This window comes from Homalodisca vitripennis, chromosome 6 (assembly GCF_021130785.1).
Source record: "Homalodisca vitripennis isolate AUS2020 chromosome 6, UT_GWSS_2.1, whole genome shotgun sequence".
Classification (NCBI taxonomy): Eukaryota; Metazoa; Arthropoda; class Insecta; order Hemiptera; family Cicadellidae; genus Homalodisca; species Homalodisca vitripennis.
Genome location: NC_060212.1, coordinates 33,139,686 through 33,162,611, shown reverse-complemented (window position 1 = coordinate 33,162,611; position 22,926 = coordinate 33,139,686). Strand labels below are relative to the sequence as shown.

General features: G+C 33.4%; 1 protein-coding gene and 1 pseudogene across 1 annotated transcript; one reads left to right on the top strand and one right to left on the bottom strand.

Moving 5' to 3' along the window:
* LOC124364235 overlaps nucleotides 1-7,307 on the top strand; it is a 35,065-nt pseudogene extending 27,758 nt beyond the window's left edge.
* Nucleotides 7,308-11,147: 3,840 nt separating this feature from the next.
* LOC124365168 (pigment-dispersing hormone peptides-like) lies at nucleotides 11,148-16,517 on the bottom strand. The gene is made up of 3 exons (XM_046821123.1): nucleotides 16,360-16,517; nucleotides 13,588-13,687; nucleotides 11,148-11,630 (listed from the first exon to the last, which is right to left on the bottom strand). Exons 2-3 carry the CDS (start codon nucleotides 13,684-13,686, stop codon nucleotides 11,490-11,492), a joined length of 240 nt encoding a protein of 79 aa, XP_046677079.1. The 5' UTR covers nucleotide 13,687; nucleotides 16,360-16,517; the 3' UTR covers nucleotides 11,148-11,489.
* Nucleotides 16,518-22,926: the final 6,409 nt, after the last annotated feature.

Below are 22,926 nucleotides of genomic sequence, written 5' to 3'. Positions count from 1 at the left end.
CGATTAATTGAGTCGATATCTCGAAAAATCGATCTTTAGAAAAAATATCTGAGAAATCAGCTGCATTCAAGACGACGTCATTGCCGTGCAGCCGATCAGTCAGCTTACGTTTGTTGTTGTTTACAGTCATTGTTAGTGTGATGGTTATGTTCAACTGACATATTTTTGTGTGTTTTACGTTCCTTTGTTTAGTTATTATTATTAGTTTTACAAGCTAACTATATTGTTTTGAAGAAGGAAATCCCGTTTTGACAGGAACAATTTGTTGTGTTTTATAAACATGAGTTGGGGATGGTTTGTAGGTTAGCTAGCTTTTAGGGAAATTAACCTAAAGTAGGTTAATTTTGTTTAATTTGGCTAATTTTAAACACTAACAACATAGAAGTATAATAAAATAATTATAAACTTGGGTAATTTGCTTATATTATTTATAAAACACAAAATCTCTAAAAAAAACCGCCAGAAAAATCAACGCAGGAGGGAGTATGACCATGAAAAAAAAATAACGCGTTGAAGGGTTAATAAATAAATTTATTTGTCGAATCATAACTCCAATAATGCTTTCCACACGAGTCATGCAGTTTTTGATCATTTTAATTGCTGAATGTTTGCTTGGGTATTTTAAATTGCAAATAATGTAGTAATGTGATGTAAAGAAGAGTGGTACAAATTTTACAACAAATTTATTTCAGTGGATTTTAGTGTTCAAAACTATGTCCAAGTTTGGGCATCTCAAAGTGGATTAATTAACCGATGTTGATGTTCAGTTGAGTGGTTCAATCCCTATCTCAACCACCGTCTCTACCCAGTCTTCTAAGTCTTGGTCTCCTCAGGGGCCAGTGGTAGGATGGAAGTATGCTTGTGAACTAGCAAGCTCTTCTAGTAAAACGAGAACTTGGTTTTTGGTAAGTTTTATGTCCTGTGCGGATTGTTGCACCATCGCTTTCTCTTCCTTGGCCGATGTTGTTCTGACCGCTTTATGTCTATCTGCAAGTTTCACGATGGTGCTTTCAACTTTTCTATATGTTGTTATAAAACGAGTTACTTATTGAGGGCAGTATTGCGTAGGTATTTAATTGGGGATTGAATCAGGTTAGTATCGAATAAGTATTAAAAGTCGGATAGTACTGATATTAGTTTAGGGATGCTTGGGCCTCGGTTAAGTCAAAGAAACAGAATTTTTCTTTGTAGTCAAGTTAAATAATTTTGGAAGAATATATTTTGGGGTAAGAATATTTACAGATACTTAATTTTATTATTGTAAATTATGTATATCCAGGAGTCGTTTGATTCTTAATATGATTTCTCTATTCATGAAAATGATCACTGAATATAGATTTCTCATTACCGATTCTTTTTATTATAATATGAAAGGCTAAGAATGTACTAAAAAACAACACTAAAGCATATTCCCAAATATAGCCTCAATTGTGTATGTGGAAACAACCAGAAGTATTGTCTAGGGCATTCTTCAGTTTAGGGGTCTGTGATGAGGAAAATCCCCAATTAAAACCTGCCTAGTTTTGTGCAAGTTGTAGGAAATGTTAGCATCGTAAACAAAAAAACACAAACCAACATGATACAAAAATTATTTGATGAATCCCGAAGAGGGGAAAATCCATTTTAACCTTATTATAGTTAAAGATAAAAATGGTTTCCATAAAACACCGGGAAATGGTGCTGGTTGTAGCAGTTTAGGTGTAAAAACAGGCAACAGACACCAAAAGAGTACTAGGCTATTGCTCGCGTTCATGGTGCGTTTTGGCATTAACTCCAAAAGTCTAGCTGGCGGCACTTGCAGTGGTTTGTGGACGATTGAGCACGAAAAGCTGTGTTCAGTGTGTGTTTTGGCCTGTGTGAAACCAACCTAACTGTTAATCATGTTCTTTGGTACACCTAAAATGTTTTCATTTGCCTTTAAATTTATATATATATTTTTTTTCTTGTGTGTGTGTGTGTGTGTGTGTATGTCACTGAACTCCTAAACGACTGGACCGATTTTGACAAAAATTTTTGTGTGTGTGTTGAAGGGGATTCGAGAATGGTTTAGATTAACAATTTGGTCCAATTTAAATAGTTTATTTAATTAATTTTTCATTTATAAATTATGGTTGGTGTTGGAGTGTTTTATATTGGCTCTGGCAGACTGCGCTACGACATATAATACAAATTGAACTGATACATAACATCTGTTAACACTTTCAGCTGAAGTTCATCAAAGAGGCAGAAACATTTGATGCTGATTGCAAAGATGAAGTTACTTAATTTTTTTTAATTAATGTTGGAGGAAATTACGAATCTTATAAAAACTGTTTCACTTTACGACTTCAGAATCCCAAAACACTGTTCTTTAAACATAAATCTAAAATGGATCAGGAGATTGGAATAGCTTTGAGTGACTATCGATTATCTCTAGACTGTTTACTATTAGAAAAAGAATACCTGAATATATTGTCCTGTTTTTCAACAGGAAATTGCATGCGAAGCCGTGGGTAACTGCTAGTATATATATATATATATATATATATATATATAAAAAAGAGGATGTTTAAACATATGACATTGATAGACTCGCGAACTGTTTGACCGATTATTATGAAAATTTGTGTGTATATGTATTTTTCCATGATAGAAGGTCTATATGCTATGTCCATTGATATAACTCGCCACCAGGCAGCGCTGCAATAGATAAGTTTTCAAAGTGCCTGCACATTATAAACTGCAATTTCGATTCTGTTACGTATATTAAATAGCCAAACACTATTTGAAGGTGCTAAGTTAAGATGTATATTCGTTTTTTAAATAAATTTCGGGTTGAACTTAAAGCTTGAGAGTTAGACACTTTATAATAATAAGTACATGTACATGTACAATGACTATAAACATTCACTTTTGATTAATTTTCTTGAACGTGGTAACAAGGCAAACTCTATATTGGCGTTGCAAATATAATTCACTTGAATCAGAAGTGCTCATAAATGGGCAATGTTTATAAATACAATTTCATAAAAAACAATATTACTCTCAACTCTTGAACATAATGATTGAAATGGTAAATCACTTTGGAAAACCTCTAAAATTTGTCCAATGGTTTAAAATAATTTTAAAGGAGTACGACTAATATTTGATTATTGAAATATGGCAAATTGTTTATTGCTTACAAAACTATCGATTTAGAAAATATAAAAAGAAAAATTCACTTTTCTTTGAATTTATGAACAAACTGATTCACTCATAACAAAAGTTGTAATTTATTATGAAATACTTGATTCCATTATTTCTTTACGCTAATTTTATAACTTCTGTTTGTATACTTTTTGAGCAAATCTTATTAGTTATTCTAAGATAGTATTTCGATGAAAAATGTGCATATTTATAAATTCCTCCCTTATATATATATATATAAAGTAAACCAAGAGTTTTAAGAAATTACAAATTTTAAGAAATAAATGAAAATCACAGTGGATTTATCATTTGTTTGATGTTCAATTTAAATACATTTATGTAATTTTGCTTCTCTTGTAGTTTTCACCATCATATCAAATTAAATATATTCAGATAAAAATTAATGCAAGAATATATTCAGATAAAAATTGATAAAAACGTGAACAGTGTCTTAATTTATAAAAATACTTGTGGTGTTCTTGAGCAACACGTCCTAAATATATATATATATATATATATATATATATATATATATATATATATATATATATATATATAAATATATTCATTCAGAGTAGTTTAAAAACAAACTACAGTTGTTAACTGCACAGTATTTTGTTGTTATTACAAGTTTTTCAAGTACACTTAATAAAAAGAGTACACTGTATAAAAATAAATAAACAAAAGAATAAACACCTCATAACAAACTTTCTGAAATGTAAATACAACTTTTGACATCCAAACAAATTTTAATTTTAATTTCAAACTTACTAGATAAGAACCTGAGGATTCAGGTGGTAAACAATAATTTTGTGAATGCTAATTGGACTAACAAGTATATATGAATCAAAATTCACTAAATTATTGTTTTCCCTTTGAGTCCTTAGATTCTTAACTAGTAAATTTACCAAAATTAAAAATTGTATTTATTACTTTTTTAGAAAATCAACAAGTTATCAAAATGTTTTTGAATGTCAAAAGTTGTATTTACATTTCAGAAAGTTTGTTATCAGGAGTTTTTTCTTTTGTTTAATTATTTTATGCTTGTTGTTTGCTTGAATTGAAGTGTGAACTCTGCAGCTTTATGTCCTGATTTGGGATTGTGGAATAAACATCTATTCATACACCATTGGTGCTTATTGTAAAGTTCATTAACTATTGTCACTTGCAGGTAATTTTTTTTTTTTGTATGAAAATTCTTTTCAATGTGTTTTTTATACTTTTATATCTACTGTCTTAAAGATATGCAAAGATATGAACTGCAAATATCCCTAAGAACAGTTTCTTGCTCATGTGTTTTCAGTTACAGTTTATTGATAACAGGCTTTATCCTATTTCAAACACATTAAAATTGATTGGTTAACATATTTTATAATGGAGTACACATATAACAAAAAACTGGATATGCTTGAAGTGTATTTTTTTCGAACAAGATCAGTGAACTTTTAATTTTCATCTTTATTCAACGTTAAGAAGTACAAAAATAGCCTTCCTACAGTACTTCAACAGGGTTGCTTTACACAGAGAAATCCGAGAATTCTCTAGGAATGTTGCTTCCTTTGAATTCCTTTTTTCCTTATGCTGAAAATGTCAAGTTTTTAAATGGTGACCAGAGCTTTTAACGTTTTGGTTAAAAGTAGTGGCTTGTCAAAGTCAAATCCCAAATATTGAATCCACCGAATCTTCAACTAACGTTTGGATCGATGAAGCGATCGGCAGGATTCGTCAATTGGTCTATGGAGATCTATCGCATAGTTGATGATTGAATGAATAGTACACAACTTAGTAATCGCTAAAGGGTGTTTTTGCTATACCGTACTTTGTGTTTTAAAAAAATGTAAATAGATAACTTAATTGACAAATTATCATACTTTTGTAAATAATATTTTACTTGCAGTTCTGTATTTATGTACATTCATATTCATAGTCTGCTGTCTATTTTCATGCACAGAGCTGTTAAAAAAGGCACTTATGATAGAACTAATTGGTCAAAATGTGAACTTGAAAAAATTTTAAAATAAAACACTAGAAAAGGAAATTAGTTCCTCACATATGTTAATCTTTTAATGATTTGATGATTTGTAAGTACCACTGATATGATTAAACTTTTCAAGTATTGTGTGAAGTTTACTATTATAGGTTAAAGTACTGTAGTAGTAAAAGATGTTGCTTTTCATCAAATTGCATTACACTCTTTCTTTGATATCTCTGAAAATTCCTTGAGTTTGGTCTAAAACACTAACAAAAATCTCAGAGAATTTCATAGGAGGACTTTCAAGGACAAATTCAAAATTTTAATAAATGTCTAACACTTGTAAACAAGTAAATTTATACAAAAATACCAAAGAAATAAAGGGTTTTAAAATCACATTTTTAATCCAAATGTATCATACAATTTTGGTGTACCATTACAAAAATTAAAGTTAGCTGCCATATTGGAAAAGGGTACCAATTTTTCAAAGTTTCCAAAATTATTATTAAAAGTTAACCAAAAAGTATGAACTGGTCTTCTATTTAAAATTTCTCGTCAGACTTATGGTTTAAAAGACATCAACACAACCCATGTTAAAAAATCACTGTATATTATTTATTCACTTTTGTACAGTATGCATAATTATCTTATATAATAAAAGGTAAGCTTGTGAATAAAACTTGTAATTTCAATAGATCCAGACTAAAAATGCTATTGAGATTTTATTTGCACATTGCTTGAATAAGTTCGTTTGTCAATCTTAAATAACAAACCGTTTTAAGAGAGTGTCCATTTGGATTTGTACACAAGTTTTAACTCGACTATTTCCCAATTTAGGTCCAAAATTAAGAGTTTTCAAAATAAATATTAGATAGTTATAAACAAATTTTATGCTTTTACTTTTTTCAATATCTTTATTACGGTTTCAAGATGGCGACTGTTTGAAGTTTAGAGAATTAATTTTTATATCTCAGTTATAGTACACTGTAGAGAACAATAAAAAAGTGTTTTAGAATTCTCAGGTCTCTGAATTACTTTAAACTTTATTTCTAAAGAAATAATAACCATGTTCAGTGTTTACCAGTCTTTGTCAATAAATGTTATAAAAAGTATAATAAAAACTATAGTACAAAAACAAATAACTAAACAATACATTCTCAAAACACTGTAACACTTTTCACCTTCGCAGAACGCTACTTACCTTCAACCAATAGGAACATTCTAACTCTGCAACATTGTGCTGCTTAACTAATAACGGACAGTAGTCATGCACACAGCGCAATGCGCACTTGCATATAAGAAATAAACCTGGTATCTTCAGCATAATTTTGTATATGCATCCTAAGAGGTTATTATCTTTGAAAAACTGCCTCTGTTGCCCCAGCAACTCGGATAATCGGACTTTTATTGTTAAGTTTCTAATTTTGGCTTGGTACAGATCACTGCCTTTGCATTGGTTCTTGGTAAATAAACAGTATCGTAAAAGATTGGTTGTCAGATTGACATTTAATGTGACTCTAAATAGAGATTAAAATCTAATAGAATCGAGTAATTTATAGTTTGTGTGTATCGGTTGTAACCGATTGAATGAAACAATTTGACATAGTTTGTTTTAAAATGTAATTGAATAATTGGATGTATCTATTTCATTTTGTACGTTTTTAACAATTAACGGACATGTTTTAATTTTATTATTTACAACTTTTATGCATTAACATCTTCACTGTGGCTTTATCCTGAGTGGTTCTAAATCCAAGTAACTGTGTGGTACACCTGCGGGTCTGCCGCAGTCAATGTACTAACAAATAATCTAACTGTATATCTATTAAATTCTGGTGGATAAGTGTATAGAATTAGAATTTTGGAGATGAAAATAATATCGTCTAATGAATGTAGAGAGCAAGTCTATGTCTTATTGTTGCACTACTAATTACAATAAGTAACCGTGTATAAAACTGTCTCTATTGTTCCAGGGTGACACAGATGAGGGATTTCACATGGGAAACGTCGGAGAGAGGAGCAGAGCAGCTTTCGGCACAGGTTTTAGTCTCAAGTTCTGATAAATCCTGCATACGTCAGACCACTGTACTTACTCTTTCAGATATTGTAAAACTGATATGTTGTATATATTTGTGTAAATTATATTTTATTAATAAATATTTTATTTAAATATTGTTGTTTTATGTGACCTCAATCATTCGCGTAAGAATAATAGTATAACTTTATTGTCACAAAAGTTACGTCCGTTACAGAGTGAACTTAGATTCTAGGCTATACAAAGGTAGATCAAATAGAGAGTATGCATAAATAATTTTGTAATTATCAAAACTTTTTGTATCCTAGATTTGAGTTTTACATTATCCTTAGTAAATTTTAATTTTTTGGAAACTAATTGAAGAACTTAATTCCCATGTATTTGGGACTAGGTCTCTCAATGTTAAACTATACCTTTGAATATGATGATTACATTTATTTCTAGTTTCATAATTGTGAAATGAAATGAAATGAAAAATGTCTTTATTAGAGGCGAAGTTAGGACTATAAAGTCCTCTCTACCACTTAACCTCATGCTTAACATTGTGCTGATGTTGTTTATTACAGAGATGATTATAGTTAAATTTTACATAAAGTGGACATTTGTAAATGTAAAGGGATGGTATTGTTAAAAACTGAAGTTCTTTCAATGATTCTTTACATGAAGAGTTTTTCTTGGCAGATGTCAAAATTCTAATAAACCTTTTCTGTATTACAAAAATATTTAGAGCATCAGTTGATACCCTATCCTTAAACTCTATACCATGATTAATCAAAAACACATTAATAATAAAACGCATAACAAACCACCTTCTGGGTTTGTAAATCAACACTGTCTCCTAAAATAAGCATTTAAAAGCAACACGTAATTAGCATTAGACAACTTTTCAATGTAAAACTTCCAAGACAGATTTGTATCCAATACTATGCCTAAAAATTGCATGTTGCAATATATATATATATTTCTTTTTTGGTAGGTCATTATTAAATACCAAAAATAATAATGGGCCCAATATTGACTCTTGTGGGACTCCATATTTAACATCTTGCCAAGAAGATAATAATTTTGTATTTCTGTGAAAAATTACTGTTCTTTCACTTCTATTATCAATATATGATCCTAACCATAACAAAGCTTTTCCTGAAAAGTTGTAGAACAAGTTTTTTTTTAATAATATATTATGTGAAACATGTTCAAAGCCTTGGACAAATTGCAGAATACTGCAGTACTCTGTGATTCGTCGCAAGTCAAGCATTATTTGTATTATGTGCAGAGAAGAATATTGCTGAGAAGAAAAAATATTGATAGATTCGAAGAAATTTACAATTTGATTGTACCTTGTGAGGTTAACATGAAATGAAATTGAAAGTGTAGTGCTACCCAGGCATCTGAAATTTTATCAAAGCTTTGTACCTCTTATGTTCTAATGAAGACACAGATTAATACTTACTACAGATTAAGGTATCCATACCTGTCTCACGGAATGACTCAGAGGGGCAGTTTTGACATATAAAACTTTGAAAGAGTATTCAGAGTTCAGAAAAAATCTGTTTGAATCATCACAAAATTGAACAATAGAGCATGTTGAAGTACATTCTGAGAGCTTGTGTATATTGAATGCCCAGGAGGGTTCACTTCTGGTTAATTTATACCTTCCAGTTGAACCTACACTGGATCTAGGAAAACTGATGTGACAGCCAAACTTGGATACAAAAACCGAATTCTTCTCTTACAACGATCAAGACCACCCAATTCATTAAGACATGTATGGATAAATTGATCTCTCTGACAACAATTGAGACAGTATGGAGATCTCTACATACCAGAAAATATATAAAAGGAAATGTACTTGGATTACCTTTTCAAGTTACAAAAAACAGCCTAGAACACCACTCAACTGGCAATTTAGAATTTAAAAGAGAAAACAAGCTATCTCTGAAAAAAATTACACTGAATATAGCACCTCATCTAAACGCTAAAGTAACAAGAAAGGATAAAGATTTAAATCAATTTTTTATAAAAAATATTGAGTACTATATAAGGAACACATGAGGCAGCACTACAATCGTAGTCTTAACACCAAAACTGACTCTTCTTTGCTATCTCCAAAACAACAACATGCTCAGTTTTGACTCTTCATTGCTACATCTATCTCCAGTATGACATGCTCAGTTTTTAGGTGAATCTCCTGTAAACATCCAGCAGAATAACTTAGCTATGGTAGGAAGGGTTGATTCAATTGAATTTTGAGTTAGCTCCAGTTCACCTTCCTTTTATTGCAGCGTCTGGTATCTGACACTGTCTCAGACTCCTGGAATCTGGAGTCATGTCCGTCTGAAGAGATCCAAAAAAAGTCGAAAACGAATCATTTACGTCGTTTTGACATCAGAGACACCTATAAATAGGTGAAGTGGTCAGCCACTATTTTTTGGCTTGAGTTCTGCGGGTTTTGTAGAGCAGCCGCTAAAACATCAGCAGATTTTTCACTTCTAACTTGCCTTGCAATCATCTTACCTAATAGTTTCTCACAATAGATACTTAGTTTCTCAAACACGATCAGCTAAGCTTCAAAATACTTTTCGTGAGTAGTGATGTCTTTCAGGAAAGCGTTCAGCGTACTATGCATTTGCTGCAGTGAAGTTTTGATAACCCTCACCCAAAACCATCAACACATCTAATGCCTCCACACTGGTGTAAGCCATTTTAATAAATAAAGAAAATTACAAACTAAACAAAACCAGTGTGATTTTATAGTGAACAAGTTTAAAAAACTTGAGTATTAAAACTGTCGCAAGAGTAACAAACATCAAAGATGCTTCCTAGCTATCATTTGCTTGTTCAGTACTGAACTGGAAGTTTCAAAATTAGTTCACCAGGTTGTTTTATAACAATTACAAAATCTGCATTGATGTTATTATTTACCAGAAGAACAATGCACACCTTATTTAACCTTAGCTGACAAAGGCTGATGGTTAAATTCCAGAGAAGCTAAAAACATAAGAACATGAAGATAAGGCAAATTGCCTTGCATCGTGATGGACAGACATTGGAATTAAGGTAGTGGACTTTGTATTAGATCTGACTAGACTAGATAAATGTTATTATAGATACATAAAATTCAGAGAGATATTCTAAACACTATAAAAGATTCCCTTTGTTTCTATTTGTAACAAAAATCTGAGATGAATCATGCTCTCGGTAACCTCTAAAAGGAAGTCCAAGTTTAGCAAGCAGCTTAACAGTGGTTATGTAGAACTTTCCTCCAGTAACCATCCTCCTTTTAAATTTGAGACATTATTTTATAATCTACTCTACTTTTTCAAATGCTTCTTGCAAAGAAGTTTGTCATAACTGTTAAATGAGGTTTTAATGTTTCGTGGATATCTACTACTTCTGATATTCTCTACCAGTCAGAAAACCTTTCAATTAGAAAATGTTGAGTTTATTTAGTGTTAGAAACCCTTTACAAACACATAAATTAACTGAGTTAGTGGTCTCAGAAGATATTACTGTAACCAATTTCTCTTTTCTTTTTCCCCTTTAGTTTTGATCCTTAAAAAGGTGTAGAATAAAGGTGAAATTCCAACTTAAGATAGAGTGAACTTTGAGACTACTGTTCTTTCAACCAGTCCTTAAAATATGGTGTCACACAATGATGATACTGCCAAAAATATTTCATCCACCTCCAAAAATGCCTGTTTGTAAAATAATTTTACTAGCAAAAGGAGTACGTTAAAGAACAGTAACCCATCATGTGACATGTATGAAAATTTCCATGGAAGAAGAACAACTGTCTCTAAGTTTACCCAATACAAAATAGTGTTTAATTGAAATTATAATTTTACCTGTACTCAAATGGTACAAATAATTTATATAGATATAATCTGGGCACTGAAGACAGTCACATCTTCTAACTGCAAAATGGTTCAAAGATTTCGGTACAAATTATTTAAGGACAGGAAAGAGCAAAACTGATATATTCAAGAATTTTATTTACCAACAAATGTACAATGAACATGAGAATATATTTTAAATGAGTGTAACCAACAGATCTTTAAAAAAGAGCAAAATGAAGCCATATTAAAATTTTTTTACTAATGTGTACAAATTAAAAATTCAAAAATACACATTTTCAGCTCTAGACTGAGGAATAAATTGTGAGTTAAAAACAATGTATGTATAATTTTAACCTAAAGTTACTGTTAATTGTGTTTAATAATTTTTCCAATGGTACAATGAGTTTTTGTTACTAAGATAAACAAAGAAAAGTACAAAACATTTTGTAATTGCTGTCAGAAGTTGACTACTGAGGATGATTTACTTGCGGCCAGCATCGTTGAGGACCTTGGGCATTCCAAGGAGGGAGTTGATGATCTCAGAGTTGCGTTTGTGTGCATGATCATTCCTCTGAGCCATTTCTAGGATCCAAGAGGCCAACTCTGGTGCGGATGGGACATACTGTAACACAAACATTATAAATATTGCTGAGGATTAGACATTTACATGTGACAAAGAAATTTACCAACTTTGTTGAGGATAGGCATTCCAAGATGATTATCTCAGAATTTCACTTTGAGCATGGGCATTCCTCTGAGTAATTTCTAGGATCCAAAAGGCCAACTCTGGAGCAGCTGAGACATTACTGTAACAGCCCAGAAACACTCATTATAGTCATTGCTGTGATTATTTTACTTTCACCAGTATTGTTAAGAATCTTGGGCATTCCGAGGAGATAATCTCAAAGTTGGGCTATGAGCATGGTCATTTCTAGGATCCAAGAGGCCAACTCAGTAGCAGAAGGGACATACTGTAACAGCCCAGAAACACTCATTACAGTCATTGCTGTGATTATTTTACTTTCACCAGCATTGTTAAGAATCTTGGGCATTCCGAAGAGATGATCTCAAAGTTGGGCTATGAGCATGGTCATTTCTAGGATCCAAGAGGCCAACTAGGTAGCAGAAGGGACATACTGTAACAATCCAGGTACACTCATTACAGTCGTTGCTGCAATTTTATTTACTTTGGCCAACATTGTTAAGAATCTTGGGCATTCTGAAGAGATTATCTCAACTTAACCATAGTCGTTCCTCTGAGTCATTTCTAGGATTCAAGAGGCCAACTCTGGAGCAGAAGGGACATACTGTAACAGTCCAGATACACTAATAATAGACAATGCTGAGGATTCTTTTACTTGTAGCCAGCATTGTGGAGGATTTTGGGCATTCTGATGATGATCTCAAAGTTGTCTTTGTGTGCATGGTCACTCCTATGAGCCATTTCTAAAATTCAAGAGGTCAACTATGGGGCGGATGGAGAATAATGTAATATACCAGACACACTAATTACAGTCATTGCTGTAATGTTTGGCAGATGAAGGAAGGTGTAATATGCTATACTTTCTTACTTCCAACAGGGTTAGTGTGTTAGTGGTTACTGAAATAAATTACTGTAAGCCAAGCCGTATTACTAAGTACTATGTTGCCTATTTCAATTTATTGCATTAGTGCTGTAAAAAGCTACTCTATTTCGTAAACATTTATAGAATACCACAAGTGTAACTAATTATTTAATTGCAGCAAGAGACACAATCCAATGGGATTTTTGGAATAGAAATAAATGATTGTACAAAATAACAGAGCATTTATGTATTGTACTATGAACTTACAGCCATAGCATGCATTTGCTTCTTTCTCATTTTTGTAGAAGCAAAACATGATTTTTCCAGCACAATGCAGAGTCTGTACAAGTAAGCATATTTGTAACAGTGATTATCAAGATGATGAAATTAATTTTTAAATTGGTCAGAATCACATGAAAGGAAAAAATGTTTGCATTTGTCCTGTGGTTTTCAAAACTTATCTTATTGGCAATTTCCTTTCACCAGAGATCAGCACATTTCAGAATTAATTGAGATAGATAGTTTAGTATATGCAATACTTAAATGTTGCTGTTCTTTTGATATTCTTAAATAAAACGTTTAAAATTGTGAAACAGTATGTTTTTGCTCAAATCAACTTAAATTATTAGTTGATAGTCCCACTTACAAAACAAAGACTGTCGGGACAAAATTATTTTTGTTCTAGGATTGTTTGCATATTTGAGCAGTTGTTTCTTATACAGAAATTGCTTTAAATTAATTACAGATATATCACAGCTAACAGGTGTATTAAATAATTTGTATTTGTGCGTTTGAACTGGAAATAACAAACAAAAAAGAATTAGTGAAAGAAGATTAGCTAAGTGAACATTACAAGTTTGTTCATGTATAAATGAAAGGAACAAAAAAGATCAAACAGAATCTCATATTTATCTTTATAAGAAGTTTAAAATTGGGCATATTACACAAGTACTAAGCGGTGAATTGACAATTTTGTCATTGTTTGCCTTTACACTGCACCAAGAAAGACCTCACCTGTGATTCGACATTTCTGTCGTCCTGGAAGCGTAAGCAGGAAGTGGCCTGTAGGCAGAGAGCCACGGTGAGTAGTAGTAGAGCTACGCACTTCTGCATTCTGTAACAGGAAGTTGGCTGATGTTAGTATTGTAACTTAGCGTACAAAGCAAAAACGTAGCCAGAAAAAAATTTGGGAGGGGGTCCAGACAACTGATATTTTTCGTAGTGGACAGGAGTAAGGCCCCATTTTGTTCCTTAAAAAGTTCTTGACCCGTTTCTTTGCTGAGATCGATCTTTCAACAGAACATGTCAATAATACTGATTTAAAAAAATAATCATTTACTAAAAAAGTAATTTGAAAATTTGGGGGGAGGTCCGGAACCCTTGGATCCCCTTGCTGGCTACGTCCTTGGTACAAAGTAGTGTCCACTAAACACACTAAATTGTTATAATGACAGTGCAGGAGAAACACTATCCTTGTATTCTGACATACTGTAAAATCCAAACAGATTTTATAGCTCTTATTAGGCCTGTAGTCAAACCGGTTTTTTTGGTCAGTTGAGGAAAACAAAATCAGACAATTGACATAGAACAACTATCAGCAGGATATCCGATGACAATCTGATCTGTAGACTTTACGTTTTGTTTGAGATTTCATTTCTACACCTGTAGATAAAAATTTTTCGATAAAAATGCATATCTATCCATGCGATTTGACTGTCCCTCAGTAGGTTATCAGATTTATGCTTCTGTCAGCCTGTAAAATTGTTCTCCGTCTGATTGCATGTATTTCTGTATGTCCACTGGATATCTCAATAATAAAATGAGCTATAGACTTGAGAATAGCTTTTTATGCAGCATGCGGTGTGGTATACTCGTATATTTCACACTATGCCTGGTTGTTGAAAATTAATTTAACAGTTTTGGAGATAATTTGTAAATACTCTATTATCTTTTTTGTTTGTATGTTTGTCACACCATTGGTTGCTAAAAAAATAAGGATAAAATCCAAACAGATCAAAACTTTAAAAAGTCTATCTCCTCAATGGTAATACATTGATATTATGTTTCCCACTAATAAAATAACATTAAATAAAACAATTTAGATTTGCAAAACTTAGTGCCTTAAATGGACTTGTCCACTATTTATAAAAAAATTATTTTTATCCCTATTACATCTTTAAATAAACAGCTTCTTACTTCCTTTCGTGGATGGAAAAATGTTTCCTTACTTCTTATTTAAAGAGATTTGAGTCCTATTTCATTAAGAAGATCAAAGGAAAAGCATATGTTTTTATTATGTCAGTATCATTGTTTATAGATAAATTTAATAAGTGCAGTATATGCGTATCTCTTTGGAGTTAATACGTTTCCGAAAAAACAGTTCTGATGACAATTGGATTATAAAATATACTGCAGTAAATTATACTTTCCAGCAGAAGAATTTTTAACCCACAGAACATTAGTAGATTTTGATTTAGCTAAACTGGTAATGTATATTGAATACACTATGAATCTAAATAATCATGTATATACAAGTAATGTCCACTCTGTCTATCAATTAAACATTTGAATTTTTTCATGTTGTCATTTGTCTTCAGTGAGATAACACTATCTTATAATTTTTGACAAAACTATAAAAAATATTACACTACACTGAGAACAATAAAATTGGCAACATAACATTATGTCAAAAACGTACTGGCAACCATGCACATTTTATGTATCAATAGCTACAGACATTTTTGAGTAGTTAAATTTCTAGACAAATGTAGTTTTGCATTTTTAAACCCATCCAACCGAGTATTCTAAGCATAAAAGTGACGTTCAAGATGCAACGGCGCATGCGGCAATTTAATTACATGTATTGTTCGGCGGGTTATAGTATCGTAACATTTCTGAAGGGGCAACGTTCAGCTAGCAGCTTCTTAGGTTTCTACCCGCGCTATATGTTTCAACATCTTTCTAACAAATCTTATGTATTTTTAAATTATATTGCTAACCAAACAAGATTTGAAAAATTAACAACCATTTGAATAATTAGTTTATTTTTTAATCAGAAACTTACTTAGAGTATAAACTAACAACGTTTTAAATTTATCTGATCTTCAGAAGAAAGAACCTGAGCTTTTTTAAATTTCGTTTCGAGTAAAGTTTTTGTATGTGTTCATGTTTTAGTTGTGCATTTATAATTATTAAACGGTTTGTAATTAAATTGTAATTTTGTCCAAGATTTTGTTTTATTTAACTTTAAAACTGTGCGTACTTAAAAATATATTCTCTGTTTTAAAAACAACAGACCCTTTTAATGCAGAGATCGTTAATAAACAAAATACCTATAACAAATGCAAAACAGCAATTTCAATCATTTTATGCGTTATACATTTTAATTACCGTATACGGAAATATAAGCCAAATTATCAACAATTTAAAATATAGTCTTTATCTCTAAAATCATATGTAACATCGTTATTATAAAACCATTATTACTTTTTATCACTTTACGTAACCAATCCCAAAGAATTTCTTATATGTTTTTTTAATCGCTAGATCCACTTTTTGATTTTCATTTTCTAAGAATTGCGTGCTATTATAAATTTCTGAAATACTTAATAAATCATTTGTGTTTTAAACTGTATATTTATTATTCAAATCTGTCACCATCCCAACAGCTTACTCAAAAGTTACTCTTAATTTGTAAAGAATATATCTTTTTAAATGCCCTCTTCAAAAATACACTACACCAAGACTATATACTTACTGTAAAATTTACAAAATTATTTTTAATACCTGAACTGTGAAGGAATGGAGGAAGTTCCAGAGAAGGCTGTGGCACTCCAGGTAAAGTGAAGCAGTTCCTCATCGCCTGCTCCTTATATCTCCATCGCTCCCCTTCAACCACAGGCTCCCAGCAGGGCGTCTGACGTCGCCTCCAGGGTATATTTACCCTCAACCCCAACTTACATGATACTACAAACTTTCCCCCTTCTTCTGTGACCTTTAAAGGTTTTAATAAATACGCATCTAGCAAAAGCCAATGAATACAGGATATACACAACACAGCAACGTCTATATTAAAAAAGTCATCAGCTTGAATTTTTAAGTCAGCTCCAGAAACTGACTTTTTTGTAATGCATCCTTAGGAAGAATAATATTTATAGATAAAAATAAATATAAGTCACAATAGAATACTCATTACCTAATAAAAGCATTTGTAAATAGTACCAACTAGATGATTCAAAACTGAAAATAGCTTTGGGGTTAAATTAAAGATAATATTCTACTTTAGACTTATCATTACCTAGATAATGTTTAACAAAATCTTAAACAAAAAAGCTGTAGGCTTATTCTAGATTGCACTTGTTAATCGTGTCAAGCTATTAAAAAGCTTCAATGCTCAGTAAATTGTTTCGGCGTTAATTTAAAGCTTAGTACATTTCAATCTTTTAATGTAATCCAATATATTTACGGCAAAACTTGTTTCATAATTCGCCAAAAATTCACGAAATTATAGTAAATTTTGATTGAGATTGGATAAATTCGGCTGATACAAACATATTATGTAATTTTGTATTCTCCTGTTTATATGGTATTTTCGCATTACAATATACTATTAATTGTTTTTTATTTACATATTGATATAAACAAGATCAAATTATGTATATCCATCTACCGGAAGCGGAATGACCAGTTTACGCAACGCTGCGCGCTGGCCCCAGAATATACTACGAGGCGAGCGGTCAAATCTACGAAGATAATTTTAGCCGCTTCGCGCGTGTATGTGGCAGGCTACTGCAATTCTCCATGCCGTCAGGTAGTAGAGATTCTACCAGAATATACTACGAGGCGAGCGGTCAAATCTACGAAGATAATTTTAGCCGCTTCGCGCGTGTATGTGGCAGACCACTGCAATTCTCCATGCCGTCAGGTAGTAGAGATTCCACCAGAATATACTACGAGGCGAGCGGTCAAATCTACGAAGATAATTTTAGCCGCTTCGCGCGTGTATGTGGCAGACCACTGCAATTCTCCATGCCGTCAGGTAGTAGAGATTCCACCAGAATATACTACGAGGCGAGCGGTCAAATCTACGAAGATAATTTTAGCCGCTTCGCGCGTGTATGTGGCAGACCACTGCAATTCTCCACGCCGTCAGGTAGTAGAGATTCCACCAGAATATACTACGAGGCGAGCGGTCAAATCTACGAAGATAATTTTAGCCGCTTCGCGCGTGTATGTGGCAGACCACTGCAATTCTCCATGCCGTCAGGTAGTAGAGATTCCACCAGAATATACTACGAGGCGAGCGGTCAAATCTACGAAGATAATTTTAGCCGCTTCGCGCGTGTATGTGGCAGACCACTGCAATTCTCCATGCCGTCAGGTAGTAGAGATTCCACCAGAATATACTACGAGGCGAGCGGTCAAATCTACGAAGATAATTTTAGCCGCTTCGCGCGTGTATGTGGCAGACCACTGCAATTCTCCATGCCGTCAGATAGTAGAGATTCCACCAGAATATACTACGAGGCGAGCGGTCAAATCTACGAAGATAATTTTAGCCGCTTCGCGCGTGTATGTGGCAGGCCACTGCAATTCTCCATGCCGTCAGATAGTAGAGATTCCACCAGAATATACTACGAGGCGAGCGGTCAAAATTTACGAAGATAATTTTAGCCGCTTCGCGCGTGTATGTGGCAGGCCACTGCAATTCTCCATCCCGTATGGTAGTATAAATTCCACCAGAATGATCACGGCCTACTTTAGTAGTAGGAAGTTAAAAGTAAACAAACATAACCTAGATTTTAAAGGTTGTTTTTGCGTTTCGTTGGTCGGTTTTACACGTAGCGTTTGTTGTTATTGGGCAAATTCAGCACATGTGTATAAACTTATATTTTGGTGTAATTTAATATATCAAGTTTTATTACTATTTTTTTAAGTGCGTTTTGTACACATTTCCCTCAGTATTTAACTTCTAGATAGCTATCTTTACATTAAAAATTGGTTCCTCCTTATTTGCGAGAATGTTGTAGAAATATTGGAGATTTCACATTTTAAAGGTATTCCACGTTCAAAGGATTGTTCGGTGTTTTGATTTGTTGTTCATAAAGATTTCTTATAGAATATTCCCTTTTTTGTTTTAGTAAATTTTTAAGCATAAGCCGATCTTATTTTTAATTAAATAATAGTTAATTGGTCTAATCTAGTAGCCAGAAATTAGTTTCAAAGTGTCACTGATACTTCTCCACATCTAGCTTGAGGTGTTACGTGATATATTATAAGTTCATCATATAAATACATTTTCAATTAAATACATACAGTACAGTACATTTTATGACAATGATTTTTAAGCCTTAAACGATAATTAAGGTTTAAAAGAGGCCGATCTTTTAAGCCTTATTCTGCCCGTCCTCATGGGCCATTGACCTGTGCGAGGATCTTATCAAACAGAATAAGGGGGAGAGTCGATACAGTACAAGATCGATAGTACTGATAAAAGTGCTACAGTGGTATATTTTGAGCCAAGATTAAACTTCTGCAATCTCCCTTTTCGTGGGTTACAAATTTAAACAGTCCATTTATATTTTATTTGCAGTGTTAGTTCAATTTGTACTGTATACCTAGTTTCTAGCATAGGTAAATTGTCTCTACAATCATGGGAAGATGGGGTATACTATTTTATTTCATATGAGTATTGAGTTTAACTCAAAGAAGAAGCTCAAAATGAATTCTTAGCATGGTTTCGGCACCTGAGACACCTACACTACAAAATATAGTGTAATCTAGGTGAAGGAGAATTCTCATTGTCTCATTAAGTGCACAATTGAGTGCTCTGCGATATTTTAGACACGATATCTAAGCAAGGTGGAGTAACCGAGTTTTCTACACATAACGTAGCGTCTGGAATCTGACGCTTTCTATCTTGAGCTTCTTCGTAGCCGACTTTTTTAGATCCTTTCAGACGAACATGACTCCAGATTCCAGGAAGTCAAGCCTGTGACAGAGTTACATTCCAAAAGCTGCACCAAGAGGAAGCCGCAACGGAGCTAAACTCTACATTCACACTGAATTAACCCACCCCACCGTAGCAAGTTATTTTATATAGTTCTTAAAATAATTGCTGCATACGCTGGAACCTCCTAAGTAAGAGGCTGGTATGCGGTCAGCTGTTAGAAATCGCACCAAATAGAATGGCGTAGCGCCAGCATCTATCAAATTAGCAAGGCATTGGAAAAAGTCAGAAAATTACACCTCAAACTAAATGTGGAAAAGTACTAATTTCTGGCTACTAGCTACGTCGAATAACAGTTATTTCATTATTAAAACGTAATTTTACTTTGTATGAGGAGAAAAAAATAAAACTGTTACTTATTATGTGACTCAAAGGTCTTAGTGATCCAGAATCAACAACACTAATAACAATATAATACAATCACCTACTTATTTTGTACTGCCCTTTACAAAACTGAATTCATTTTCTTTTGATACACTGATAAAATAGTAAAATAAGACAGGTTCAATCTTGGATACGAATGTTAGAAATATAATTGTTCTCAATGTCCAATCACGTGGGTTTAAAAATTTCAGATTACTCTTTGATCATTATTTTTGCTCTGAAAATAAAATAATTGTCAACTTATGACTGTGCAAAACTTATTATGTTGGAGTTATTGGTTTTGTCTCCTAGGAAAATTTAATGTATCGGGTAAATTCACTTTGGCATTTTAAGTTATTTGGAATCCTCTAAAGCAACACCAAATAATGTTACTAAGAATAGCTATGAAATATGAGGATTTTAATTCGTTCAAAACTGTTTACATGCAGGGCAACATTCTCCCTGTACAGTTAGTTCTGCGATGTTGGTATTTCCATGGTAGCTATTAGCAATTAAAGCATTCTGACATAGTAATAAATGGTGATTTCAATTTTACTTCAGTATATTTAAACAACTGAAAATCTACTATTTCAGACGATTCCAACAATTATGTGGGAAATTCACATAAACTATAAACATGTTTTTATTTAACATTGAAGTGTTTAAAACATGTTCACTATTTTTAGAATCAAACGTTGAACACAATAGATAGTTTATCGTCTTTAGTTCAAAATTGCAACAGTTTTTACTGTTACAATTCCAACGTGACAAACTTTTCCACAGTTTCGATACGGAAATAAAACGCAGGGTGCTGGATGGATGAAGTGGTTTTACAATATGCATATTGATTATCTGCCAACAACAGTCTATAGCCAGTCCCCGCCTCCGCCGCCAACATCTCACCTGTCTTCTAGGGACGGCTTGGGAAGACAGTTCTTCCTTCGAATACCCCGAGCGAAACGATTTTCTTAAATTGGAGTTGTCGTTGTTACCTAACCTTTCAGACGGAGCGTTACACAATCTAACGTCCAGTATTAATATTGAACTGGAGAAAAGTCTTTAGGGAAGTCTGAAAGCTACATACAGGATTTGATTAGTTAAAAATAAGCAACGGAATAGTTTTTTCGTGACGAAGGTTTTAGGATTGTTTTCAGTTTGGCTGCACTGAAGGCATATATTTCCCACGTATGCCAACTATACTAGCGCCATCTTGACTTTAGCCCTCTAAGAACAATTTTAGTATCTTAAACATTGAATTTACGTCCTTATCGGTGGTCGTAGGTTTATGGAAAGGTCTCATTTAATCATACACTTAGTACGCATCGATAAGCATTGTTTTTAAAATATTTTGTATTGGTTAAATCAATACATAGTTAATCAATAAATTAGTCGCTTTCTGTGTTGATCTGTTTGTGCATCGATAATTTCCAAAAATTTACATTCCAGGAAAGTAAACGGTTACCTTTTTGGATAACCATTAATATATTTCGTACATAGTCGAATTTAATAATTTTATATTTATCCATGGCAACATAAAGTAAAACTCTTTTATTTCGTTCATTTCCATGGATACAAGGTGGTCTTTTTCGTAAGATTCGTGGTGGTGATAGACGTGTACACGGACTCTTTCCTGATCTCGCTAAAACTTTAATTCTAAAGAAACTCAAGAACCAAGAAAACTTTGAAGGACTTCTAAAGGATTGTCGAGAGTGTTCGGTTCATAGTAAGTTTCACTTCAAGGGAAGAAACCGAACCCTACGTCTTCAGTAAGTCTACTACCAACAGTTTCCAGTATTGGAACCATCGAGATAAATTTTACATTGCTGATCACTACAAGAATGTGGGGTGGTGTCCTGACCTAACATCCCTGGGAGCGGTGCTGAATTTGGAAGTGGATGACCGCTACACTAAGCCGCGTTGGTCGGGGCGGCTTAGCAATTGGGGGAGAGGACACCCCAACACCCCACCTACAGGGTTCTTCTGGACCCAAGGACTCAAATGGTGATACCAGTTACGAGGACAGAAGGAGCGGCAAAACAGCTGTGAATAATTGTCCAATTGCATTCTTCAATGGTCGGGGCGAACTTAGCAATTGGGGGAGAGGACACCCCAACACCCCACCTACAGGGTTCTTCTGGACCCAAGGACTCAAATGGTGATACCAGTTACGAGGACAGAAGGAGCGGCAAAACAGCTGTGAAATAATTGTCCAATTGCATTCTTCAAAATGAAGCCGCGTTGGTCGGGGCGACTTAGCAATTGGGGGAGAGGACACCCCAACACCCCACCTACCAAGGGCGGATCCAGAGGGGGGCGCGAGGGGCGCGCGCCCCCCCCCCCCCCCTCGGTAGTCACAAATTCAAATTTTTGTTTGTTTATAAAAGATTTAAGCTTAAAGTAATACTATATTGTTCGTTAGTAAAGGGTGCTTTCATCGGCCACACTATTCGTAATTGGTACTGTCGGTGTTTCAAAAACATACATTTTGTACTTAAGATTGTAGATTTAATTCGTGTATGAGTAGAGGGGGAGTAAATAAATGAGAGGATATTGTGAGACCCGTTGGGTTAGAACGGCATGAATCAATTTTTGAGTTTACAGAAGACCTAACAAAAATAGCCGAGGCACTTAAAATTGTCTCAAAGTGGAATGATAGCTCAACAGCAAGCAAAGCAAATTGCTTATTGTGCTCTATCTCCACTTGCGAGTTTATAATAACTATGCATTGTCTTAGTGATATAACGGATGCAACCTGTGTTCTTAGTATAAATATCTTCAGTCAGAAACCATAGACTTGTGTTCAGCAAGAGACAAAGTAATGCACACAATAAAAGTACTTCAGAATAAAAGGCAAAATCCTGATCAATTCTTTTGTCTCTGATTTTCAATACTGCTGGAAAAGACTATGGAGTCTATGGGCATAGAAGTTCGTATTCCAAGAATTGTGGGACAGCAAGTAAATAGACCAAACTACCCCTCAA

Excerpts from the sequence above, each read along its gene's own strand:
- LOC124365168 (XM_046821123.1), bottom strand. The coding sequence starts at position 13,686 with ATGCAGAAGTGCGTAGCTCTACTACTACTCACCGTGGCTCTCTGCCTA. Across the intron at positions 11,631-13,587 it reads ACAGAAATGTCGAATCACAG|TATGTCCCATCCGCACCAGA; the intron begins GTGAGGTCTTTC and ends TTTGTGTTACAG.